The sequence below is a fragment of the Cydia pomonella genome, chromosome 28, assembly GCF_033807575.1.
Source record: "Cydia pomonella isolate Wapato2018A chromosome 28, ilCydPomo1, whole genome shotgun sequence".
Classification (NCBI taxonomy): domain Eukaryota; kingdom Metazoa; phylum Arthropoda; class Insecta; order Lepidoptera; family Tortricidae; genus Cydia; species Cydia pomonella.
In genome coordinates, this window is record NC_084730.1 from 6,854,182 (window position 1) to 6,879,998 (window position 25,817).

Genomic DNA, 25,817 nt, shown 5'->3' on the forward strand with positions numbered 1-25,817 from the left:
TGTTAGGGGTGTCAAAATCGCTGCAAACTATTTTACACAAAAATTATACCTACTGCTATGGTAAGCAGGACAACTGAAAATAAATGAAAATTAGACATCTTTTCATAAACTATTCCATATAACCTGTCACAAGCACAAATATCACTCAAACGCCAAGCTCCCGGGCGCAAACGAGCTAATTTAAACCTTACTTGAAAGTATGACGGTTACTTTGACTTCGTACGTCATGACACCTATTTTTACTCTTTGCACCTATAGTTGTCCTTGGCGCTGTCGGCACAACTAGTATCGACGGCTTTAGGGGTTCTTGACGTTGAAAGGGCTAAGTTTTAGCAGTGAGGAGGCTTTTCTCGGCTCCGTTCAGCTCAGCATTGCTCCAAGCAATTATTATGGCTGGCACAACTTGACGTCCCTTTGTGTGTAATGATAAGATAATAACTTGAATTTTGACAACCCTAAATGGCCGAAAGGGATAGTGACATTAGAAAGGGACAGCATGATTCGTCCCTGAATCGCTGTCAAACTTCGGTTTTGTAGGAAGTGTCACAAAATAAAAAAATATACAGAAGGTCCGTTCCCGCCGTTCTTGAAAATACATACCTAAACTTGCCCGACTCACTAGGGTTGCTTCTGTATTAATTTCGAATTTTAAAAAGGAGTAGGTAATAAAGTTTACAGACATGCATACATCGATTCGTTTATACATACATCTTATCATGTTTACATTCTTAGAGACTGCATTTTAACGTACATGACAGTAGGTACCTACGTAGCGGCGGGGACGTCAAGTGAGCAACGCGCGCACAGCCCGACTAAGCCTAACTAACCCTAAGCCTATTAAGCCCTTTTCCAGGCATAGTACGATTTATCGACCACATACGCGCCATTAGAATTTCAACTTTAGCATTCCGATTTAAGGTTCAAATCAGATTACACTTTCTGGAAATGTTACTTGTCTTCAAATGAATCATCAAAGCTGGATTAATTGGAATATATTTGGATTTTTTACGTAAGTTCCAAAAAACTCATTGGTACGAGCCGGGGTTTGAACCCGCGCCACCTCCGGATTGCAAGTCGTATGCTCTTACCGCTAGGCCACCAGCGCTCCTTATATTTTTATTATCAAAATAAAAATTTAATTTTCTATAGTTTTTTTTGAGTGAATGAATAAGTATTTCCTTACTATGATATGTTAATTTCATCTCGGACACATCAGATTCCTTATTCGTCAGAATAAATTATATCCTATTTTTTTGGGACGAAAATGGAATTTTAGTCAGATTCCGCTTTCATCAGAATAAAACCGCGCTGTTTCTTTTCCAAAAACATTTTCTTCACAACTTAACTAGACGCTTAGCATTTCTGAGCGCTTTGCCCTTCGGGCATCTGAAGCTACCTAACGAACCCTACCTACCTACGCTTCTTTCTCCAAAGTGTAATGTTTTCATGAACGTCACACTAAATCAATAGAATACGCGAAGCGAGACTCCGTCTAGTTAAGTCGTGAAGGAAATGTTTAAATTGTTCGATCCACTGGTGGATAATATTAAGAGATGCAAGTATCACGGGATAATTCCAAATAATACCAAAGTTAAGTTGTTTTCTTCCAAAATTCCGTTTTCGTCCAAAATAAAAACTGGCTATTTTACCTGACTAAAAAGGAATATGACGAATGTTTGAGGAATGTTGATCGTTATTTTGCTATTTTATATCCCAGATTCTATTTTGTACTACAATGACTAGTTGGACAAATTGGTTTTAGTATCTCGGATATAATAACAAGCTTTAAGTCTGGGAAACGAGTACACTAGAGAACAAATGTCCCGTGACACATGTCACCAGCGGCATCAAGTGAAGTGGCGCGACGTTGCCAGATTTCACTCGACATGATGTGGCAACTGGGCACGACACATGTCGCTTGCGACGTGGGGTGAAGTGATGTGACGTTGCCGGATTTCGCTCGACATGCGTGGCAACTGGGCGCGAGCCGTGTCGCTTGCGACGTCGAGTGAAGTAGCGCGACGTTGCCGGATTTTGCTCGACATGCGTGGCAATGGCAACTGGGCGCGCGCCGTGTCGCTTGTGACGTCGAGTGAAGTAGCGCGACGTTGCCGGATTTCGCTCGACATGTCTGGCAAGGCGCGCGACACGTGTCACCAGTGAGTGTCATAAGTAGTGCGATATCACCAGACCGTCTAGCATGAGTTGCGTTTTCGCGCGCGAGTCCATATAATACTTGACGTCGCGCAAGATGTATGGAGTCGCGCGCGAGAACTCAACTCTTGCTAGCAGGCCAGATGTGTCAATGACCAGTCGAGCGGTGGCTGTTTAGAATATGTTCAGAAAAAGGCAAATTATCAGAAAATGGGCGAAATATTAAAAGAAAGATAGTGAAAAGCTTGAAATAATGGGGAAAAAGGTTTCGCAGGAATTATCTGTAGCGGGAAATACTTATTATCCAATTAAAACTAGGAATTGTTTAAAAAAAACTTTAATGTGAAGAAATTTCCGACTAATTTACCTATCTTTCTCTCATAAGTGACGGTGGAACTTTCCCTTTTGACTATCATTCTTTGAGCATTTATTGAACCAACTATATACTTTTAACATTCCAGGATTCCACCGATTTTCTATATCGCAGCCAATATTGCTGGCCTATGCAACACAATTTCAAAGCACGTCTTTCGGTTTTCGAACGATGCCGGGCGCATTGAATATGTTGAATAAAATTATCGTGATTACTTACACCAGGGATACACTAGGGGACATGTCCCACGACACCTGTCGGCAACATGTCAGGCGAAGTAATAAATAAATAAATAATAAATAAATAATATATAAAGCGATTTTTACTGAAGTCCAGTATCGTCGCGCCACTACACTCGACGACGCTGGCGATATTTGTAGCCTAGTGAATCCCTAGCGTAAAAGTTAAACTATAGGTCCTTGTCCTTGTCCAAAACCTATCAATCAAGAAATATGAAGCTACACTGCCTGACTGACTGTTTACTTGACTGAGTAATTAACGTAACCCAGTCAAATACATTTGTAAATACTACTTTTATCTCAAATAAAAATGACTCTGTTTATTTTGTTAAAGGCTTACCACGCTACGTTCGAAAACCGACTTTTACACTCCAAAAGTCTACATACATACAGCGAAAAAATAAATAAAAACATACTTTCGCATTAATGTATTTGGATTTAACTTTGGATAACTAAATTCTATATACACAATAATAATATACCGCACAAACATTTTCCCGTTGTTTTTCCAAACAATACCTTAATTATAAAAGCATTTACTAACCAATTTTTTTACAAACTAAAACAATAAATATTATTGAAAGGGCGAATGTTCAAAATGTACATATAAATATTACTTACAAGCAAAAAAACAAATCACTATTCATAATTCACAAATCCATAAATCATTTCAGGAATATTAAAGTCAATTTACACTAAGGGAACTTAAAAAATATTTAACACTGGAAGAGTTCAGAACGCCCCAGACGGATACTCGTTTCGGAATTTCACATAATTTACACTCGCATAATTATAGCAAAATGTAACTCAGGGGACTTACAGGGGAAACCACTAGGGGACAAATGTTTCGCGACATGTGTCGGCGACAAGTCAAGCCAAGTGGAGAGATTACGCTTGACATATCTGGCGACATCGTGCGACTGATGTAGGTGGCGACGTCAGGCGGAGTCGTACGATTTCGTGAAATTTCCCTTGACATACTGGCGACATCGCACGTCTTTATGACACACACTGGCGACAATGTGTCGCGCGCTGTTGCTAGGCATGTCAAGCAAAGTCGGGCAACGTCGCGCCACATCACGCAACGTCGTTGGCAGTCAGTGTCGCGTGCTGTTGCCAGACATGTCGAACGAAGTCCGGTGACATCGCGCCACTTCATCCGACGTCGCTGGCGACACGTGTCGCGGGACATTTGTCGCCTAATGTATCCCTGGCTTTATAACAAGCATCCAACCTGTATTCATTCTTTAAGTGGTCAAAGATGTTGGCGAAAGCATTATGATTTGACTTAAATATTAAGAAAAATGCTATCACTTAAATAACATTTCGTATAAACTTAGGCGATTACTTTACAAGTACAACTTACATCCAAACATGACATGATTGGAGAAGAATTAGCGGCGGAATATACCTAGGACCAAAGCGGAGCTTTAGGAAAAAAATCATTGGGTGAATCAACTTTTCCTTGTCACTCGTTGCTATGGTTACGATGGCCTGGGTCACTCTTAAAACCCTGGCTTCATAGAATTGAAATTAACTTAACATATATTTTTATGTCTGTTATAGCCATTTCCATAATGGGTCATCTACTTTCCATATTAGTAGGACGTAGTGTATTTCTTTTAACAAACTATGCTACTATTCTCGACAGGACAGAATAACAAAAAAAAGTTGATCCACCCCAATACATCAGAAACATCTAAATCACTAAAGGACGCGTAAAAATTATTACAATTTGAAATTTCAACACTAAAATATAAAAACACCTTACATAATTTTAAGGAAGCGTCGTGACATAAGAAAGAGTAATTAGTAGCCTATAGATAAGCAAGGATTCATTATATCAATGCCTACATTGGAATAAAGGGACAAATCAGTAGATACAGTCGTTCGATTTGCAGCTGGCCCCGACGGGTTAATCCTTTGTCTATTGTTAAGTAAAACAGCACGTGCCACTACCTGCAAAAAAAGGGTCGTATAATTCTAATTGACACCTGAGCGCGGACTAGTCCAACGCTCAAAAAACCAGTGCTAGTGCGTTCTCCGATAACGCGTCTTCGTTACGTATATCGAGGACACCTTTTAGACTGGTTCTGTAGCGTTCAACTCGCCGGCACTCAGTAAACGTAGAGCGACCACACAAGAAATCGCAAATTATTTTTCCATTTGCTCATTTTGAATCTTATTACAATTAGGAGTTGTAATTCAATAACCGGTCAAAGTGGCCGGACCATTATTTATGCATGTAGTAGCACGTGCGGTTATACTTAATAATAGACAAAGGATTAGCTCGTCGCGGTCAGCAACAAATAGAACGACTATACACGATTTGTAAACGACTCAACCGTTCGTCATTGCCATAGTGTCTGTCATAGCCACCACATAAAAAAGTACTATTAAAAAAAACTTTTATCATTCAATTTGTACTTAAAGAGAGCACAATTTGACAGCACGATATCATAATGTGACCATGGAATTTTACAGCTTGCTGACGTTTGGAGTTCCTCAATGGAATTTGCAAGATATTCATCGTCACGCCGTTCTAGATTACTTTTTGTAACGTTACGTGAATGAAATTGGTAATACACACAGACTTGAAGGATAGATTTATTAGAATAGACTCGAGTCTTTTCAATCCTCTGCTTTAAACTAGACTCAGTTTTTCAGACTATTTAGTTGAAACTCGAGCTCTTTTAAACTTGTCTGAGACCCGAGTCTTTTATAGAAACTTGAGTCCTTTTCAGAGAACTCTGAAATTTATATGCACAGTTTTTCAAACCATAAATGTAATGAAAAATTCATGTGTACCTAACAAACCATGCAATAACGCCTATTTTCTTTACTGTTATTTAGATATAAATCTACAAAATTGTTGACGGAGTCTTTATTTGGAGGCTCAAGTCCTTTTGAGTTGACCTTGAAATAGCCACTCAACTCGGGACTCATAAGACTCGAAAGTTTTTAAACGCAGAGCGTCCTACGAGTCAGATTATTTAAATATAGACTCAAAAGACCTGAGTCCAACACTAGGAATGAGTAGAAAATGACTCAAACACAATAAGTTAATATACGTGTGAGCTCTGCGTGTGCAGAATACTAGTAAACTATCTGTCAATAATTTTGTGGTAGTAAATACACAAATACTAGCCTAAGCTATTGGATAACAGCGAGTACATAATTAAAATAGGCGCGGGTCGCTCTGGAATAGCTTAAAAACTAAAACACGCAATAGAACATGCCTTAAAAGTTATCAAAATCACCAAACCTTCGTAAAGCACAAAAATAATCCTCACGTGACAAAACCAAGTAATAATGATTTTATTTCAATTAATATGTCCATTGTTTTTGCCACGGAAAAATATATTTATTTTTATTTTTTGTATTTAACCTTTTTCTCTCAATATAGGTATTTTTTGCAGGTTTTTGACAACTTTAGGCATTATTTAAAGACTCATAAGACTTTGATTTGCCAGACCACGATCATTCTTAAGGTGTTAATGTGCGTGGCTTTTGAACACACTTTTATGTTTACGAGACTAAAATAAATATAAACGTAGCTACAAATAGATATTTCAAGACGTGAGATTTTAAGTTCTAAATAATATGTAAATTAACAAGTATAATAGTATTTCCGCCTAAATCAATAGAGTAAGGGAATAAACACAGAGTTAATAGATAGGAATACGTAGGATCGTCAAGACATGATTTAACAGCACACCGATTTACTCATGCTACTAGTGTTGGTTAAGACTCGAGTCCCTTTAGTCTTTCTGAATTAAGACTCGACTGTGTATTTCAGATTCTTATAATTAAGTCAAAATTGGAGTTATTTTCAACGTATTAGAGACCCTCACTTCTCAGAAAAGGACTCAAGTATTTTGTAAAGACTTGAGTCCTTTTCTGAGAACATTTTTTTACATAAACATTTAATATCTTTCATTATAAATCTTCATGCAAAATTCATGGGTTAGGTTAGGTTTGCCGTACAGTGCTTATTTCATTTGCTGCTACAAGTATTAAAATACAACCTACCAAATGGTTGATAGAGTTTATTGGGTAACTCGAGTCTTTTTGAGTTGCGTTTAAATAAATACTCAATAAAGGACTCTACGACTTAGGATCGATTTTTTTTTGCGCAGTCTCGTAAGAACGAGTCCAGTTCTTTAAATATAGACTAAAAATACTCGAGTTCCTACCAACACTCTGTTGTACACGCGCACATTCAGAACCTGAATTGAAGCTGTGGTGAGCTCAAACGCGATAAGTCGGGTATGTGTGCGTGCGGAATCGGTTTGCCTTAAAGTTAACACTTTGTGTTAGCGACCATGTCTCTATCTATCTGTCAACTTTGTGGGAAGTATAGATAACCTACATCTAGAGCTTGTAGGCCTCAAGGGACGTTTGGGAAGCGGACATTTGGATTATTTTTAATTTTACGATATAAATCATCGTAAATAAAGTGAAACAGACCTATTATTTATTTTAATAACATTAGCCAGGTTAGTTAAGTAGAAATAATCAAGCATGATTTAATAATTTACCTTTAGAGTTTGGATGAATATACAAAATGGTAAAACGGATAATATTTTTCAAAATTAAACGGAATTGTACACGTGTTTTTTATAAACTTTATGTCTTTACTAGTACCTTAATATTAGTCAAATGACTTAAATTTCGTTATTATTCTGGCTTGGGTATGTTGTCTGATATAGTCTGCAATGTTTTATATTTAGAGAATATTTAAAACTCAGTTTTTTTTGTTTAAAACAAAGCTTGGTTTTTAACATATGTTAACATTGTAAATTCAGATAATTAAATTTTATTTTCAACCTCCTTTGACTAGTACATTTAGGGTTGTTAAAAAAAGGTTGACAGCGCATCGCTTTAAAAATAATAATAAACATTTTTTACCTAGTTATATTCTAGCAATGTCTGAATATATTATTTTAATACGAAATCGCATCATTTATTTTTATGTCTTCAATATAATGGGTTAAAACTAGATACACGTCGTTTACATAAAAATAAATCTTAACTCAAAACTTCCTGTTTTTGTCTTTTTCTCGAAAGGAAGATATGTAAAGCCACAATTTTAATAGACAGACCTAAGGTCGCTTAAGAGTAACACGAACGAGTAATTATGCTCTCATTTATACAACAAATTACATGAAACTTGGCATGAACTTTAACTTTTTCGACGCTAACGACGGATATATCAGAACCACAGGTCCAACGCCAATGACGGATTAATCCGTCACAGACCACAGAGCAACATAGACCTACGTGCATGTGCATAAAGTTCAATTTCGGTTTTGACACCTAGGTGACGTGGCGTCCAAGTGACAGCTTTTGGGTTTGACACGGCGTCGAAAAGGTTAACGTAACATTTGTCAATGTCTGTTTCTGTCAATTTGTTGCTAAAGAAATTATACAATGAAGCAAGTAGCAGTTTTGTATGTAAAACTTATAGGTACTCTCTCTTATTTCTTTGTATTACACTTTCCATAAACGAAAAATAGTGCCAGGCATAGATATATGTTACTTGAATGTTCATGTCTAATTTCATATATTTCAGAATGGATTTAAGATGAGTGCGTCGTAACATCGATATCGGCTAGGTTCGTATGATTCATATGAAATCACAGTTACGTCTCAGCGATTTTTACCTCTGTACTATCAACTTTGTGTTTAAAGCCAGGGATACTCAAGGCGACAAATGTACCACGCTACGTGTCGCCAGGGACGTCGGGTGAAGTAAAACGACGTTGCTGGACTTCGCTCGACATGTTTCACGTAATCGCGCGCCTTTTGACACACACTGACGACACGTGTCATGCGATGTTTCCAGACATGTCGAGCGAAGTCCGGCAACGTCGCAACACTTCACCCGACGTCGCGGCGACACGTGTCGTGAGACATTTCTCATCTAGTGTATTCCTGGCTTAAGGCTATGGATTTCGTTTTTATCAATTAATGGACCAGTGCGTATATATTTATGAAGTTTACGGGGTAAAAATAATGTCTTTCTCTATTCCAATTAACGAACAAAATCGTCATTACGCGATACTTGATCATTCTTACATAAACGTTACATTTAAAATCATTTCATAGACAAACATTATCCGTTGGCAACGCTCAAATAATAATATTTATATTGTGTAATATTAGCATATAATTTACGTTTATATTTATTTAAATATTAGGGTGAATCAACTTTTTCATGTCACTCGTTGCCTGACCGAATTTTGAGTCATCTCTTTGCATTTTTTCGGAGAACGTTTGTTCTGTTCCATATAACACAGCCGAGGTTTGAATCCACTATGTTTGATCACCACACACATATAAAATGTTAATAGTATTCAAGATAAACATTGTAGAATAGTATCTGCAATGACAAAAAAATAACAATATGCGCGTGATGTCGCCAGACACGTCGAGCGAAGTCCGGCTACGTCGCCGCACTTCACCCGACGTCGTTAGCGACACGTGTCGTCGTACAATCGTCGCCTAGTGTATCCTTGGCATAACATCATAATATTATATAAGTTAGAAAAACCGATTCATATTAATCATAAGTTATTTACTGAATTTACGTGAAGTCATATGCTAATATTAATCAATATATTCAACATAACCATGTCGTACACAATTTATCATACTTTACTCGTTACTCGTCAAGCTATTACTTACTGACCAAGCTAGTTTCACTATCACCCGGTAGGTGGCGTAAAATTAACTATTTAAATTACCGAGGTATTTACCGTATTTATATCAATTATGTCCAGTAAATACATTATGTAACGCGCTAACTATTTCGCTTAAAATAACTTTTATAGTGACATTTCGCGATCTGTCGATAAGTTAACATTTTGTGCCCAGGCATATACAAATGACAAGTAAGGTGTCTTCTTTACACCTTTGGGATCTTACAGTACGTACTCAAAAATATAGATGTCGCCAGTGAAATGTAATGAACATCATGCAATGAATTATCAGTGGCCATTTAACAAATGTTGTATCTCTTGAAAATATCGAAAATGAATATTATTTCATGTTTTGGTTTGTGTTTAACCTCTCGTCTGTACATAATAAGGATCTAAGGACTGAGCAAATCATTTGTCCACTTTTTGCGTTTTTCTCGAGAACGATTTTCCCTGCAATTTAGAGCGTCACCGAGGTTTTAACCTATTATTTTTGACCACAACACACATAAGAAAGATTAAATCAACACTAATCATCTTTCGATTTGTGTTTAAATACTATGTTTAGAAAAGTATACAATTTCTCAGTAGCGACATCTTTAAAATTGTTAGTGACACAGTACATTGCATCTTGCCAACACGCTCATACCCATAAGCGTTGCTTGCGTGCGAGCGAGACAAACGACAATTTCGATGCTCCAATTGCGTTCTACGACTGGATATCAAAATGGACATTCAAATGTATTGCAGTAATCACAAAATTTGAAAACAAACAAATTCAAAAAAATTGTTATAGTGGTAAAAATGTCAAGCCACTTGTATTTCGGGGCTTAATGTCTATGGGGCTTCACCTGATATGTCGCCGACACGTGTCACGTACACGTTCACGGATTCGCGGCACATGTCGCACGATGTTGCCAGACATGTCGAGTGAAGTTTGGCAACGTTGCGCCACATCACTTGACGTCGCTGGCGACACGTGTGGGGGACATTTATGTCCTAGTATAACCCTAGCTTTAAGAAACTTACGGATTCTTTTTTAAATTGTTTCTTCTCAAATTATGCGAATTGTGCCATGACCCGGAAAATCATCCTAACATTATTTATATATATGATCGTGACATAGCAATTATACTATGGTACATAATATTTATTTCTACCCATTAACAGATGTTTGAACTTTAACTTTTTTCATTGAGCTGATACATTGGTACAAAATATTTGAAATAACCATTATTTAATGTAACAATAACATTACCTTAAGAGCCTAGCGGAAGTGTTAATAAAGGACACTATGACATATTTTTATTAGAATTTTCGTAACTGAATGGACCATATTAGCCTCGTGTAAAGATTGTGTCACTCACGAAGACATGTGCCTTAACTCGTAATGTTTTATTAAAGGTTAGATTTTTCAAATCTGCGCGTCATCGTGGATGACACGAACTATAAGTGTATGATAAGGACCTGACCGATTTTTAGTCACCATTTTGCATTTTTTTTTTCGATTCGAGAACGATTTTTTTAACCGGCAACACAACCGAGGTTTTTAACCGGCGATTTTTGACAACACACATATGGATATAAAGATGAATATAAAGGTATTCAGAAATAGTATACGTACCTTTTACTTTTCCCATAAACACTACAAAGGGCCTATCGGGAAGCGTGAAAATCTAGTTATCTGCGTCTTTATCACTAAAATATGCAAGAGTGATTGAGAGGTTAGATAACAAAATTTCGATTTTCTTGTTTCGCGGTACACCCTCAGACTTTGATGGATTGTGGTAGTGGCGCCCCTTAGGCAGAGTTTCGCGTAATATTCCCTATTGCCGATGTGCCGTCAAAAAGTTTCCAAAATTGAGAAATTTCATCATGGAAATATTCTCTTATTTTTATAGGGGGATTACACATTTTTCCATTTCCTAAATAAGAGTTTCCTTCATTTCCTGTGAAAATTCCCAAGAACTTTTGCAACTTTTTGGAATCTTTCCCCGACTTGCGTTCCTGTATGGATGTCATGTATGTCATAGTGTCAGTGGAAGCAGTATCAGACCATTGAATGAAGCTTACAAATTGAGAAAACCAACCTAATTTATTACGCCGCTGTGTTCTTAAAAATTCTATATCGAATCCCTTTCTCATTATAAGAAAGGGCGCTATGTACGAATGAAAGTGACACAAATCTTTAGTTATGGAACCTTTGTATTTTAAGCCTGACATACTAGTGACGTCGCACTACTTTTGACACACACTGGTGACAAGTGTAGCGCGCGTCGAGCGAAGTCCGGCAACGTCGCGCCACTTCACCTGACGTCGCTGGCGACACGTGTCGCGGGACATTTGTCGCTTAGTGTACCCCTGGCTTTAAATGAGTTTGTGAGTGCTTAAGAAGTATAAGTAGAATAGATTATAAATGATTTAGGTTTCGGATATTTTGAGGATTTAACGGCATTTAATATCCTCTATTATATAAATAGCATTCACATTCTTATTCGGAACAGAACAATACGGCTATCATGAGGTAGGATTTGACGTTGACGCTAGCGACTGAGTGAACACGATCAAACTCCACCTCGCTCGCACTCGTAAATGTCAAATGCCAACTCATGATAGCCGTACTAGCGTCTCAAATCTACACTCGTTTTACATACAAGAAAAATTCTATCAACAATTACTTGAAACTCTCCACTGTGTCACTTTCATCCTGTACATTATTTGAAAAATCAACAACAGAATGCATCGAGCAGGCAAGCTTACTAACATCGTTCACATTCCAACCAGCAAAAACAGCAGGGATTCACAAAACGAGCGCTTATATAATTACGCTTAGTTACGAACCTAAAGGTATGGTTTCCACTTTGTTACGCTCAGTGGCGAGCGACCAGCGTCGAGCGTCAAGCGTAAATTTTTTAGAGTGCAGGCCGCTTGTTAACACGACGTGTTACTGATGTACCGTCGGAACAATTGCAAAATTGCGAAATTAAACGTGTTAAAATTTAAGATATTACCCATATTGTTGTATAAGACACGAAATTTTTGTTTCTAAATGAATGTTTCCTTTGGTTTCTATGAAAAACTGAAATTACCGAAAACTTTAGTAGGCGTGGGAATTTGAGTGTGCACTGACACTGCTCGTGTATGTAAACGTAATTTAGTGTTAAGGATCCAATCCACAAAAATCTGTCATTAGAATTTAAGCTTTTTTTTTCAAGGAAAAGTTATTCAAATGACAAATTTTAGAGGATGGATCGCTAAACTACGTCCATGTTTGTATTCGTTTAACATGACGCTCCGCTGCTCGCCGCTCGAGCGTTTACAACTTTACGCCCATCGCTTGCGTTTTGTGAATCAAACAGCGTTGCTCAACTACTAAGCCCGAGGTTAAGGCTATCTGCATCAGGCTATGGCGAGCATTCTCGCCGCGCGGGTTATGAAGTCTAGTATGCGCCGCCAGAAGTTACGCAACGCGTTGGAGCGAGAGAAGAGAAATCTCCAGAGGAAGAAGACAGCTGCCACTTGGGTGAGCACGTGGACTATGTGTAACCTGAAAATAAACACATATTTGAAGTACACTGTTCATTGAAGTCAGATTGAGAGTGTGCGTAAACTATAGAGGGCAGCACACAGGGACACACCGATGCGAAGAGGAATGTGTATCTAAGATGGTATATCTGCCAACATGCAAGGAAGCTTGCATGCACGTGCCCTATTGGCATATGGTGACATAATTAAGTTTAAGTATTCAATTTAAGCCACAAGGTGGCAGATATTCTAACGTGCATGGTCCCCAATGTCCCTAGCCCTATAAAGAAAAATGTCTTTATGTAAAACATAAAAAGATCAATAAATCATGACTTATTTTTGTAGAATATTCAAGAACGTCTATCGAAACTGATTAAAATAGCTTACCGCACTAAATTAGTGCACTGGATTCTAAAGCCGCCTTATGCGACAAATGCTCTATGTCACGTGTCACCGCAGCGATGTCGCGTAAAGTGGCGCGACATGTCCGGACTTCGCTCGACATATCTGGCAACGTCGCGTGACATGTGTCGCCAGTGAGTCGCGTGACGCGTGTCGCGGTCCAAATAGCTTTACGACTTACACGTCGACACAGTATAAATATTATTAAAGTAAACTCAAAAAGTTTGAAAAAATATTTCTGATCTCAAATCCTCACCTCCGGAGACGAGTCCTGGACCTGGGCAGCGTGTCCGGGCTCTCCTTGAACAAGAACCTTCTGATGCCGAGCACGTAGCTCTCTATATACGCGTCCCAGTCGATGTTTCTATAAATAAAACACTTCCATTAAATACCACAATATTAAAATTGATAAAAATCTTAATAATATTTGGAATTTGTAGATACCAAAGGTACGAGTGTATAGTACTAGGTAAATATGCACCGTGTTTTTATTGAATACCGTTAACTTCGGGGTATTTGTAAATACGTTGAAAGAAACTAGATGACAGTAAATTTTCCAAAAAATTTTTTTTTTTTTTTTTTGTTTATTTTGAAGAAAGTATTTAAATATTGCATACAGCGTTGTTGTAACACGGGCATTACATTTAACTCAACCAAACAATTGAAAACTGTGACATATCAATGTCATTTCGAAAATCGATCAGCCAAGATAGTACTTATGTTTAGTATCAAATGTATTAACTCGTACTAAACACTAATCAATATGTAAACAGGCCCTAAGGTAAGTGTACACACTCGTAACGGGCCTAATCATATAAAAAAAAATCTGGATTATCTCCGAAATTTAGTTAATTAGAATACCGGTGTCTATGATAATTTGATAAAGTTACTTAATTTAAGCCCTTGAAATTAACGGAAAAAACACGGTGTATGTTCGATTAGATGGCGATATACCTTTGGCCTATACTCGAGTAGATGGCGACACCGTTTAACATTAACACAATATACACATACAACACCGTTTAACATTAACTGACATTAAGACAAGAACATGGGTCAAATAGTCATATGTCATTCTAAGAGTTAAAGTCCTATGTCTTCCTGACTTCCAACTTTACTGACCTGACATTAAAGTCGAAAATGCGTCTGTCCTCGGGCGATAGGGCCGTGCATAGAGCTTGTACGTTGTCATCCGCGAACGCCCATTGGCGGGTGGTGAAATATTCAAGACATGCTGCCGCTTTTTCGAGTTTATTCTGCACCCGCATCATCCTGTAAACAAACATCATAATTATCAATAAGTATACAACATGTATAAATTAAAATTTATTTCTTTTAAAAAGTATCTATTTCTTATTTTATGCCCTAGGACCTGCTTCACTCAAATAACAAGAGTGTATCTTATTATTTTTTAAATAAATAATAATAAATATTATAGGACATTATTACACAAATTGACTAAGTCCCACAGTAAGCTCAATAAGGCTTGTGTTGAGGGTACTTAGACAACGATATATATAATAAGTACATAAATATTTATAAATACTTAAATACATAGAAAACACCCATGACTCAGAAACAAATATTCATGCTCATCACACGAATAAATGCCCTTACCAGGATTTGAACCCGGGACCATCAGCTTCGTAGGCAGGGTCACTACCCACTAGGCCAAACCGGTCGTCAAATGTTATTATCGTCTCGAGCACGGACAGGGAGTAGGTAGAGAAACACCTTATATGTGATAGTTTAAGAACCTATATTCTCTAGAAGCCTGCCTATATATACACGTTAGATGCGCTGACACAAGCAGTATGTGTTTATGTTACAGTAAACCATTGTGTTACTGTTAAACACGGAAAGTGGCTAATTGCCATATAACATCACAATGTCCAAGTGAAGTCCCGAATAAGCTACTTGCCACTTATCTGACGAATAAAGGCATCGTTGGTGTTACACAACCTTCAAATAAGCTTATCCGGACACACCGTATCATATACACAAATATCGTATTATATACGAGAACTAATAATTTCATACTTACGAAAATAATAAATAGCCTTCCGAAACACATACAAGTTTTATACCTATCTAACTCTAAATCAATTAAAAAAGTTAAAAATTATTTCATATCAAATAATTACGACTATATTTTGTAAACATATATTTGCTTCGTTACAAAAATTAGTTTAATAAGTCCGAACCCTTGCTGTAATTAAGCCATTTATGACTTTAGCAGTAAGTAAACATGGAACTCTGCGATTTTTTTTAAACTAATTGGAAATTTAATAAATTTAAAAAAAAAAAACACAAATATATCAGTGAAAGAACATGGGTCAAATAGTCATATGTCATTCTAAGAGCTTTAGTCCTGTGTCGAAAGATGTCAGTAAATTTAGTTGAGTATAAAATTTACTTTGACAATGCGCCGCTATACTCAATTCTCTTTATTCAAGGCTGCAAGAATGTTCCATCGAGAAACGTCCTATGAGCTAAGTAGTAGTCAATCTAAAATCAACTCTAACGCGATACTCACATGGGTTTCTTTCCAGTGGCCCTCGCGACCGTGTCCATCACGAAGGCAGGCGCTCGATGTTCGATCAGCGAGAGCGTGGAGTGTTTGAGGCGGTTGTTGGTTATGTCGCCGCCGGGGTACCAGAGCACCTCGCCTGGAGAGGAAATTAGACGTTTAAATACAAGTAATACAAACTATAAACAGAAATAAAGAATAATCATTGACATATATCTAAGGACGGGCCTTACGGGCAATAAGAATTGCGACAGTAAAGCGTCACGCACACGAATTCGAGTCAAACGCCACAACGCGATTGGTTGATGACTTCGCGTCACGCACGCGATTGGTCGCAACTAGTTGTGTTAGATTGCACGATTGGCTCGAATTCGTGAGTGATACCGCGGAAGTAGCACCATTCTTAGTGCACGTAAGGCCCGTGAATAATTGATTCTAATAGAGACGTAAAAACAAAACTAGAGTGAAAATACATTTGAAAAACAAAACGACGCATATGAAGCTTAGAATAAAATTAAAAGTAGAAAAATTGCTGTCTTGGGTAAAACTTGAACTCACGGCGTCTGGATCGATACTCCAGCGCTCTGCCGTCTGAGCCACTAAGACCTCATTCAAAGCCAGCAAATTTTCCCACCATATGGGTCTAGGGGACCCTAGCGATAACTACCGTAAGAACGTTCCACTTCTTAAACGGCTACCGGAGTTCAAAGTCATATTGGAGTATCAATCCAGAGGTCGTGAGTTAAATTTATTCTAAACTTCATAGCATCGTTTGCGGATTTTTCTGCTTATTAAAAATTAATTTATGAAGATTACGATTGCGTTTTTTTTGGTTAACTGAATTGTCAAACGCCAACATAAAATAAGGGGTTTTCTGAGGAGTAGCGAACCCTACTTCGCCAGTAAAATTCATAGCATTTTTCTTTTTTTTATACTTTGAATAACTCTTTGGTTTTGAGACTTAAAAGTAAGACACATCATCAAGTATTTATTGGCACCGTGCAATTAAAAAGCATGCCTTTTTTTAACGTTGGGGGAATGCGTTTACGCATGCTACCTGAAGCGTTGCCACATGATAGTCTTCTGCAAAACGTTACCAACCTAAAATGCACCCTATCTTTACTCTTTTAAGACTTATTTTCACATGTTCACGCTTATCCTCGACCTAACACCGTCGAGCGAAGATAGTAACTGTTGGGTATCAATTGAAAATGGACCGTATCTATATACATTGAAGATTGATTTTCGAACGTCATAGAAGCTCGCCCGCGAGCGCAAGCGTGACATCCAGACGTGTTATCAAAGAGAGGTCGTATCTACAGTTGCTGAATCATTTGAAAATGAATCTTAAGTGTACTCACTGAAGGGATGTTTCCGCATGTATTTGAAGCTGGTCCGTACGAAGCGCTGCCACGTGATGGGGTTCTGCTGCCCGGTGCAGCAGTTATAAACAAGCACACCGTCATTTCTGTTGACAAATGTTTTATTATTTATATATAATTTCTTCAGTCGCACAGAACGGAAACGAAATACACTGTTGGGTTGAAGGCACGAAGTGAATATTACAATATCTCTAAATCGTTGTTAAATAAATATTATAGTTGTATATATCGTTGTATTATGAATATTAAAATCGTCAAAATCGTTGTATAATGAATATTATACTTGTCTTAATCGTTGTGTAATGAATATTGGAGTTATCTGAATAGTTGTACCGTCTCTGGCTTGTCCTCCACGCGCACACGATCATCAGATTGATGACAGTATCCACGGGCACCAGATCAGCCACCCGAGCCCCGGTGCCCAGCATGCTCCTGAAGATGCCCTTGCCGACGGCTGCTATGATGCCGTTCGGCCCGTTCCAGTTGTCCACCCAACCCTGGACCGGTTCTCGGAGCGAGGAGAGCACTGTAATTATCAAATTGACGAATTTAATTTTAATTTAAACTTATTTTTTATACTCGCGGCTTCCACAGTTAAAATAAGTGATTTGAAAAGTTAATGCCATCAAAAACATAAATTGTAAAAAAAAAAACAAGTCTCGCAACTCAGTTGTTCTACCGTAAAATTCGTAAAAAGTAGTCATATCCATGTAATACCAAGTTTGTTAATTTATTCAGTACCTACAGGGAAGGAACCTTCTGTCTTAAGTTATTTCGTAATTAGCTAACCTAACAACATCTTATAGTGACCATCAGGGCTATGCCTGTCACGTTCTAACAAGTATATAAGCGCGAAAGTGAGGGGCATCATGATAAGTGATAAAAATAGAACCATAATGCCATCGCACTTCAACATTAAATAAAAAAAAAAAAAAAAAAAAAAACTTTTATTCAGTAACTATGATTTGGTATACAGTAGCTGTGCTGGTGCCTCTTTGTAAGTATTTAAGATACTTGTGTTAAGAGAACACCGCTCTTCCACAGGATGTTTTGCTTACAATATAACATGTTCGTATAGGTACATATATTATCTTTCGATGATATTGCATTTTAGCATTTTACTTAAGAAAAACAAAAACAATAGAATTATAACAACTGCAACAACTTATGTATATATATTTTAAGGTAGAATGTACAACAATTATCTTTTCTTGTGTGTGTTTGTGTGTGTGTGTGTGTGTGTGTGTGTGTGTGTGTGTGTGTTTGTATGTGTGTGTGTGAATATATTATATTAATTTAACATCTCTTCAATTTCATTATAAGTCAGGTTTTTTAGCCAGTTACATACTTTGTTCTTACACTCTCTAACATTAAAATTTAAAATCTTTTATGTTTTAAATATATAGATTGACTTGGCAATCAAAAATAATTTAATGTAATAATATGTATTACTTGTGAGACACATTGTGTTTTCATGCGATAGCATAATTCAAAAATGTCCAAATACAGCTCTTGTGGATTAGAAGCGGGTTAATGTCTTTTGTTATATACTATATTGTGAATAAGTGAAGTATAATGAATATTATAGTTCACTAAATCGTTGCATAATGAATTCTACATCATATTATTGTGGTTTCATTGACATTCAACAAAACAAATTGTTTAATGTACCAAATTTAATTAGTATTATATAATGCTCACTATTGAAAAATTAATTGACATATTATACAACTATTGATACCTACAACCCGAAACTGTAATAATTAAGTAATCTAATCTGTAACTATAAACTCTAATAGGGAGCGCGTTGGAGAATCTGCCATCTTGTGGCCTGAATCGGAACCATAAACATGCACATGTCACGTGTTTTCTTGTGCATAGTAGGTTCTGCCATCTTGTGGGCTACATCGGCACAATAAACTTCACATTTACGCCTCGCGCCAAAAATCTGACGGCTCCTGTGCTGCCTCCTACAGTTCATGCACGCTCCCTATAATAACTGTAGATTATTGAAAATCTTATGTTTATCAAATTGTGACGTGTAATATGTAATAATATTACAAATAAATGAGTATGAGTATTAAAATTCACTAAAGCGTTGTGTGCTCAATATTATACTTGTGCTCACCGATGGACGGCCGAACGATGGCCACAGGCAGCTTGCCACACTCCTTGATCAGCATGTCTTCCGCGAGCGCCTTCGTGAATGTATACGTGTTCGGCCGATCACCTGCGAAAAAATGTAATACTCGTATTATGTATATTCTTTTTTATTTTTATTTAATAGGCTGCAAACGAGCACACGAGCCGCCTGATGGGAAGCAGTCATCGCCGCCCATGGACATAAGCAACATCGGAGGAGCCACTTATGCGTTGCCAACCTTTGAGACCCGTAAAAACCTGCTTCTTGAAGAACCCCATGTCATAGCGCAAGGGAAACACCTCAGAAGGTAGCTCATTCCACAACTTGCACGTTCTGGGAAAAAACGATGATATTCTTTGTTGTTTTTTAAATTAAAAAAAAACGTATTTAAGTTGCGCTGGAGACGCGTGGACGGTTTCCTCTATTATTTTGGAGGTTTTTCTGTATATGCTGGAAGCTGGGCAGTCTCTTCCTCCTCCAATTGACGGGGGATTTAAATCTTCTCGGAGGTGTAGTGTTAGAGCCGGTGTAGCTTTATTTGACGTTCATAGGCGCATTGTAATATGCCTACTTGAATAATAACCTATCTTTATCTTCCAATAGCTTTAAACGGTATTTCACACTCATCAACGAGATCAGGTGTGATTCTATCTTCTATTGATCTGGTAAGGACGGGAACAGTGATAACACGCTGGGGGCGCGTAAACCGTTTCTTCTACGCGTTCGTGGGTTCAAAATGTGCTTGACGCACAAACGTCTTCTCAACAAACCTAAGGGGTCTACACTCACTAACAAGATCAGGTGTAATCCGGTCCACCAGTTCATCTGGCAGGGTCTGGACCAGAGAGACAACATCTTCAGGATGCGCTAGAGGCGCGTAGACCGTTTCTTCTACGCGTTCGCGGGTTCAGAATGTGCTTGAGGCACGAACATGTTCTCAACAAACCTAATGGTCTACACTCACCAACAAGATCAGGTGTAATCCGGTCCACCAGTTCATCTGGCAGGGTCTGGACCAGAGTGACAACATCTTCAGGATGCGCTGGAGGCGCGTAGACCGTTACTTCTACGCGTTCGCGGGTTCAGAATGTGCTTGAGGCACGAACATCTTCTCAACAAACCTACGAGGTCTACACTCACCAACAAGATCAGGTGTAATTCGGTCCACCAGTTCATCTGGCAGGGTCTGGACCAGAGTGACAACATGTTCAGGATGCGCTGGAGGCGCGTAGACTGTTTCTTCTACGCGTTCACGCTCACAGTTGCAGTATGCCGTCGAAACATGGACTAGAGCCTGAAATTAAATATGAGAGAATAAAAAGAAGAATACATTTATTGATAATATATATGTAGTCCTCCTCATCGTTTTTGATGACTGTAACCCTAAATAAACATTATGGACGTTGTCTAGCATGAGCCTTAATGTAGCTGGCTGGTAAGAATTCGTATTTAATTTAAAATGTGTGGTTTTGCGAAAAAAACGATGTGAACACAACAAATGTAAACACTATGTGAAACTTTATTACGTACACCAAAATGCATACAGTCAAGCTATTATTTTGTATGTGAGATACTCATATATACGATGTTAAGTTATGTTGTCCAAGTCCCTGGCAAATACTGTTATAGTATGGTACTGTTTGTTGTCAAATATTAGGTTAAAGTTCTGTTTGAAAATTCAATTTGTTTTTCTTTTGGTCTAATTATAAAAATGTTTACATTAGAGCATTCCTGAGAATTAATCCATTCACTGCTGAGCTATGGTAGTAGTGCTTAACATGGGTTTCCAAAGTATTTTTAATGGATAACATGGGAATTTTGGCTATTTATTTTTATAGAAAAAAGGAATGTTTACCTCTACAAGGAGCATGCGATGACAGAGCTGGACGGGCTGCTGCGTGCCAAGCATGTTAATGGTGACCGACAGTTAAGAGTTTCTCGTCAAATTTCATTGTGGCGGAGTGGACAAGAGTTAATTAACCTCTAGAAGGAGCATACGATGACAGAGCTGAACGACCTGCTGCGTGCCAAGCATGTTGATGGTGACCGACAGCTTGAGTTTCTCGTCGAATTTCACTGTGGCGGAGTGGAAAAGAGTTAATTAACCTCTAGAAGGAATGTTTACCTCTAGGAGGAGCATACGATGACAGAGCTGAACGACCTGCTGCATGCCAAGCATGTCGATGGTGACCGACAGCTTGAGTTTCTCGTCGAATTTCACTGTGGCGGAGTGGAAAAGAGTTAATTAACCTATGAAGGAATGTTTACCTCTAGGAGGAGCATACGATGACAGAGCTGAACGAGCTGCTGCGTGCCAAGCATGTTGATGGTGACCGACAGTTTAAGTTTCTCGTCGAATTTCACTGTGGCGGCGGAGTGGAATACCACGGACACCTGAAAAAAAAAATACGTTTGCGATTTAGGCCACAAGATGTCAGAACCTTTGACACTTTTTATCTTTCAATAATGTAAAACGTTCTTGTAACTCATCAGAAACAAAGGGGAACGGGAGAAAATTATAGTAAAAGGAGCTGTATAAATTGGCAAAAATTTCCCAAATAATACATTATGGTATATGGTATGTGACCCACCTTATGGCTGGCCATGGCGTGGTCAGAGACGCCGATTCAAAGTTCGGGTTATATCCATTGAGTAACAAAAATGCTAAAAGTGTTTGTAAATGCTAAAATGGGACAAGAAAGAAAACTACACAATATACAGAAAAAGGAACTCTTTCCTTGGACAAATTTTCCCCAAATATACTCTGAAGGTATAAGGTATGTGACCTACCTTTTGGCAAAGCATGGCCTGGTCGGAGACGCTGATTCCAAGTTCGGGTTCCGTTATATCGCCGACGATAGGCACGATCTTGTTTAGCTCGAAAGGCCGTTCTTTCCGTAATGTCTCGAACAGCTGGAAACATACACGTTTTTATCATTATTTATTTAGAAAAGATAATATGGGACAAATGGGCTAGTGTAGCAACCAAGTGGATGCCACAAGAAGGGCGCGGACGCGGCAGACCCAGACGAAGATGGCGGAACAACTTTAATTTCTTCCTCAACGACTGGTCGGAAGAGGCACTAAATCAGGGGTTGTGGAATACTAGGGGTGAGGCCTTTGCCCAGCAGGGGGTACCGTAATAGGCTAGTAAAAAATGCTTATGGGGAGGAACGTAATACAGAGAATGTTTAACAGTTTTGAATGCTTCATGGTTAATTTCACTAGACTATCACTGCTAGATTACCGACACATACGAATGAGGGTAGACCGAGCGCGGTCTACACAACTTTGACACTCACTCGCTCTTCAGTTACCCGTGAACGAGATGCGTTTAATTGCGTCGAAATATCGGGAGCTCGAAAACAATACAAAAGGTAATCATGGTCCATATCCCGGTTGATTTAAGTCCAGGGAATGTTTGTCTTCTGAACCTAGGATAAGGGTGATTAGGGCAATAGGAAGTAGGGCAAGGAGTAGTTTTGACGGAAGGGTGTAAATATCCGGCAGTTCCGCGACCGGCTCCTGACACTAGTATTGGTAGGAACAGGAACTCGAGCGTTTGAGTATAAATTTAATGAACTTAACTCATTTTTACGAGACGAAGTGGTTAAAAAATCGAGTCTTAAATCCCACGTCACGTCCAATCTTTTATTGAGTCTTTTTATAGTTAAATGTAGCTCAAAAAGACTCGAGCCTATAAATAAAGACTCGGTCAACAGTATAAGTTCTATTTAATGCCTTAAGTTAATTTTCATTCAGATTAGACATTATTGGACCTCGGTAGTAATTTTGAAGTTATTTTGATAGGATTATAACATTGGTTGACTGGTAGAGAATGCATTAAGGCATTAAGTCCGCCATTTGTACCTTCATGTATTGTGCAATAAAGATTAAATTAATTAATTAATTTCTCTTACTGGTGACCGTGTGAGTTCCGTGAGACGAGATGCCACATCTTGCCCTCGCTTCGGTGGCATCAGGTGATAGATGTTCAGACCCGATCTTAAAGTAACTCTAACGCTTTGAACTTAAGGTATAATTTCCCTTACCGGTGACTGTGTGAGTTCAATGAGACGAGATGCCACATCTTGCCCCCGCTTCGGTCGCATCAGCAGATAGATGTTCTTGATTTTTGGACAGCTACGTAACAGCTTCTCGACTAGCACCTGGAAAATAAGACGTCGTGGGTTAGATATCAGGTTTAGATTGGCTTGAAAACGGAGTCGCTTTTAGAAGCACTTGGAAAATAAAAAATACTTAGTGCAATTTTTGGAGCAATTTAGCATGATCAAACAACTTCATATAGATTTTCACTACAGCTGGAGACGCTGGGGTAGACTTGTTCATAACTAAGTATTCCAAATTTCAAAGCGTAAGTAGCAGTGGCCTGGCTTCGAACGTAAACAAATTGAAATTGAAATTGAAACTGAAATTAAAATTGAACGTGCATGCACCTGACATCAAACCGATATTAAAATAATATCGGAATCATATAAGTTAGCTGTCATTCGCGCGGGCGTTTCGCTCGCACATGTACGGACAAGTCAGAGCGAAATGAACGCGCGAATAGAACGAAATGTAACTGATATGATTCCAATATTATTCGAATATCGGTTTGATGTCAGTTACGCGTTCGAATTGACCTGTAATTCTCGAGATATTTATACTCTGTATATTTTGGTATTTAAACAAAAGTTAACAAAATCTACCCTCAAATGGCTCCTTAAGCCAGTTGAGGGTAGATGAAAACATTACATGATCAAATAATGTAGGCTAAAGTCAGGTCGTTCAGTGACAGATCCGGGCAGTTTTGTATTTGGTTGGTTAACCAATAAACTACCCGAAAATCTACAAATTGTTTGTTTATTTTTATTTAAATACCTAAAAATACAGAGTATAGCGATGAGAGACACAGACGGACACAGTCCCTACTCATAGTGTTGTGTTCCTGCCGGTGAGTAAGGTTGCCAGAGCTCAACGAGGGGAGTGAGGGTTGTTAGGGCTGGCAACGCGCATGTAATTCCTCTGGAGTTGCAGGCGTACATAGGCTACGGAGACTGCTTACCATCAGGCGGACCGTATGCTTATTTGCCGCCGACGTAGTATTAAAAAAAAAACAAAGATCACGACAAATTAAGAATATTCTCCTTAGAAATTTGGAAGTCGGTTAAAAATATTACCATTACATCATCTCCATTAAATAACGGGATGCCAGTATGACTACTATTGTAGCAGTTAGTCATATTTTAAATTCAGCATTTAGTGGGCGAATACCGAATGTTTGTGAATAAAACTGTTTTTCTACTAAACTCCTGCAGTGTTTTTTGCATAGATGGTAGGATACTGCAGATGTACCACGTGCGCCCGTGAGGGACAGAACATACGCAATGCGACCAAATTAAAAGTACGTTTTAACATTCGTGACAAAAACAACCTACGTAATTTGGTCGGGGTATTCGTTACCCACCATAAGCCATACTAAATTTACGGGTAGGTAATAAAAGGCTGTGACAAGGACAAACAATAATAACGGTTTCTCTGCTACTCCTACTGAAAAACATATAAGACTATCCGTTTTGTCAGTTTCCCCCACCACTCATGCCCAATCCATACACGAGCCACTTCTTGGTATTTAACAAATTGAACACATATCAGTGAAAGAATAAGGATCAAAGTCAAATGGTGTTCTAAAAGTTTTAATTATGCGTCGAAAGATGGCAGTAAATTTACGTCGCTACAAAGTTTTCTTTGACAATACAATACAATATAATACAATACAATTTCAAATTCTCTTTGTCCATATTTAATATTAGATTTATGATTTTTTTTCACAACAGCGGAATTAGGGCCATATATTCCTTTAAGAGTGGGGATGAAGTTGAGTGTGAGTTAGAGTCAGAGTGAGTGTGAATGCGTGAGTGAGAGTGTGTCAGTTTATGAGTGCGAGTGTTAGTGGGAATGTGATTGTGAATAACCGTGAATGAGATTAAGAGTGTGTGTTGTGAGTGTGAATGTGAGTGATAGTGAGAATGGATGACTGTGCAAGTGAGTGAGAGATAGTGTGCGTGCGTGTGCGTGCATGCTCACCTTGCCCATGAAGCCCGTGCCCCCCGTAACGAACACGGACTTGTCCGCGTAGAACTCCGCCACGGGCACGTACTCCTGACTCCCGAAATGTCCGTTCACACAAGACGCCATATTGGATTCTTCAATACACAGCGGCCAGATACAACAGAGAAGGTTCTTATTTGTGGGTTTTCTTTAACATGGCGGATATGGGTTTCTGAAACAATAGAAAATATACGTTAATATACATTAAAATAAACAGAGTCGGACCAAGCAAACTCTTCATTGTCTTGGCAAGT

The 25,817-nt window shown here is 38.3% G+C and overlaps 1 protein-coding gene across 3 annotated transcripts in view; it reads right to left on the minus strand.

The window, feature by feature from the left end:
• Positions 1-2,478: 2,478 nt before the first annotated feature.
• The window catches only part of LOC133533037 (putative fatty acyl-CoA reductase CG5065), a 72,726-nt gene continuing 49,387 nt past the window's right edge, over positions 2,479-25,817 (minus strand). For all 3 annotated transcript variants that reach the window (XM_061871952.1, XM_061871953.1, XM_061871954.1), the window contains exons 2-13: positions 25,540-25,735; positions 23,502-23,618; positions 22,240-22,362; positions 21,718-21,843; positions 20,590-20,743; positions 19,435-19,536; positions 17,640-17,832; positions 17,286-17,392; positions 15,931-16,063; positions 14,517-14,666; positions 13,651-13,758; positions 2,479-13,014 (exon numbers count right to left, since the gene is read on the minus strand). In XM_061871952.1, the coding sequence (XP_061727936.1) occupies positions 12,867-13,014; positions 13,651-13,758; positions 14,517-14,666; positions 15,931-16,063; positions 17,286-17,392; positions 17,640-17,832; positions 19,435-19,536; positions 20,590-20,743; positions 21,718-21,843; positions 22,240-22,362; positions 23,502-23,618; positions 25,540-25,650 (1,572 nt within the window). In that variant the 5' untranslated portion in view covers positions 25,651-25,735 and the 3' untranslated portion in view covers positions 2,479-12,866. The remainder of the gene's footprint in view (positions 13,015-13,650; positions 13,759-14,516; positions 14,667-15,930; positions 16,064-17,285; positions 17,393-17,639; positions 17,833-19,434; positions 19,537-20,589; positions 20,744-21,717; positions 21,844-22,239; positions 22,363-23,501; positions 23,619-25,539; positions 25,736-25,817) is intronic.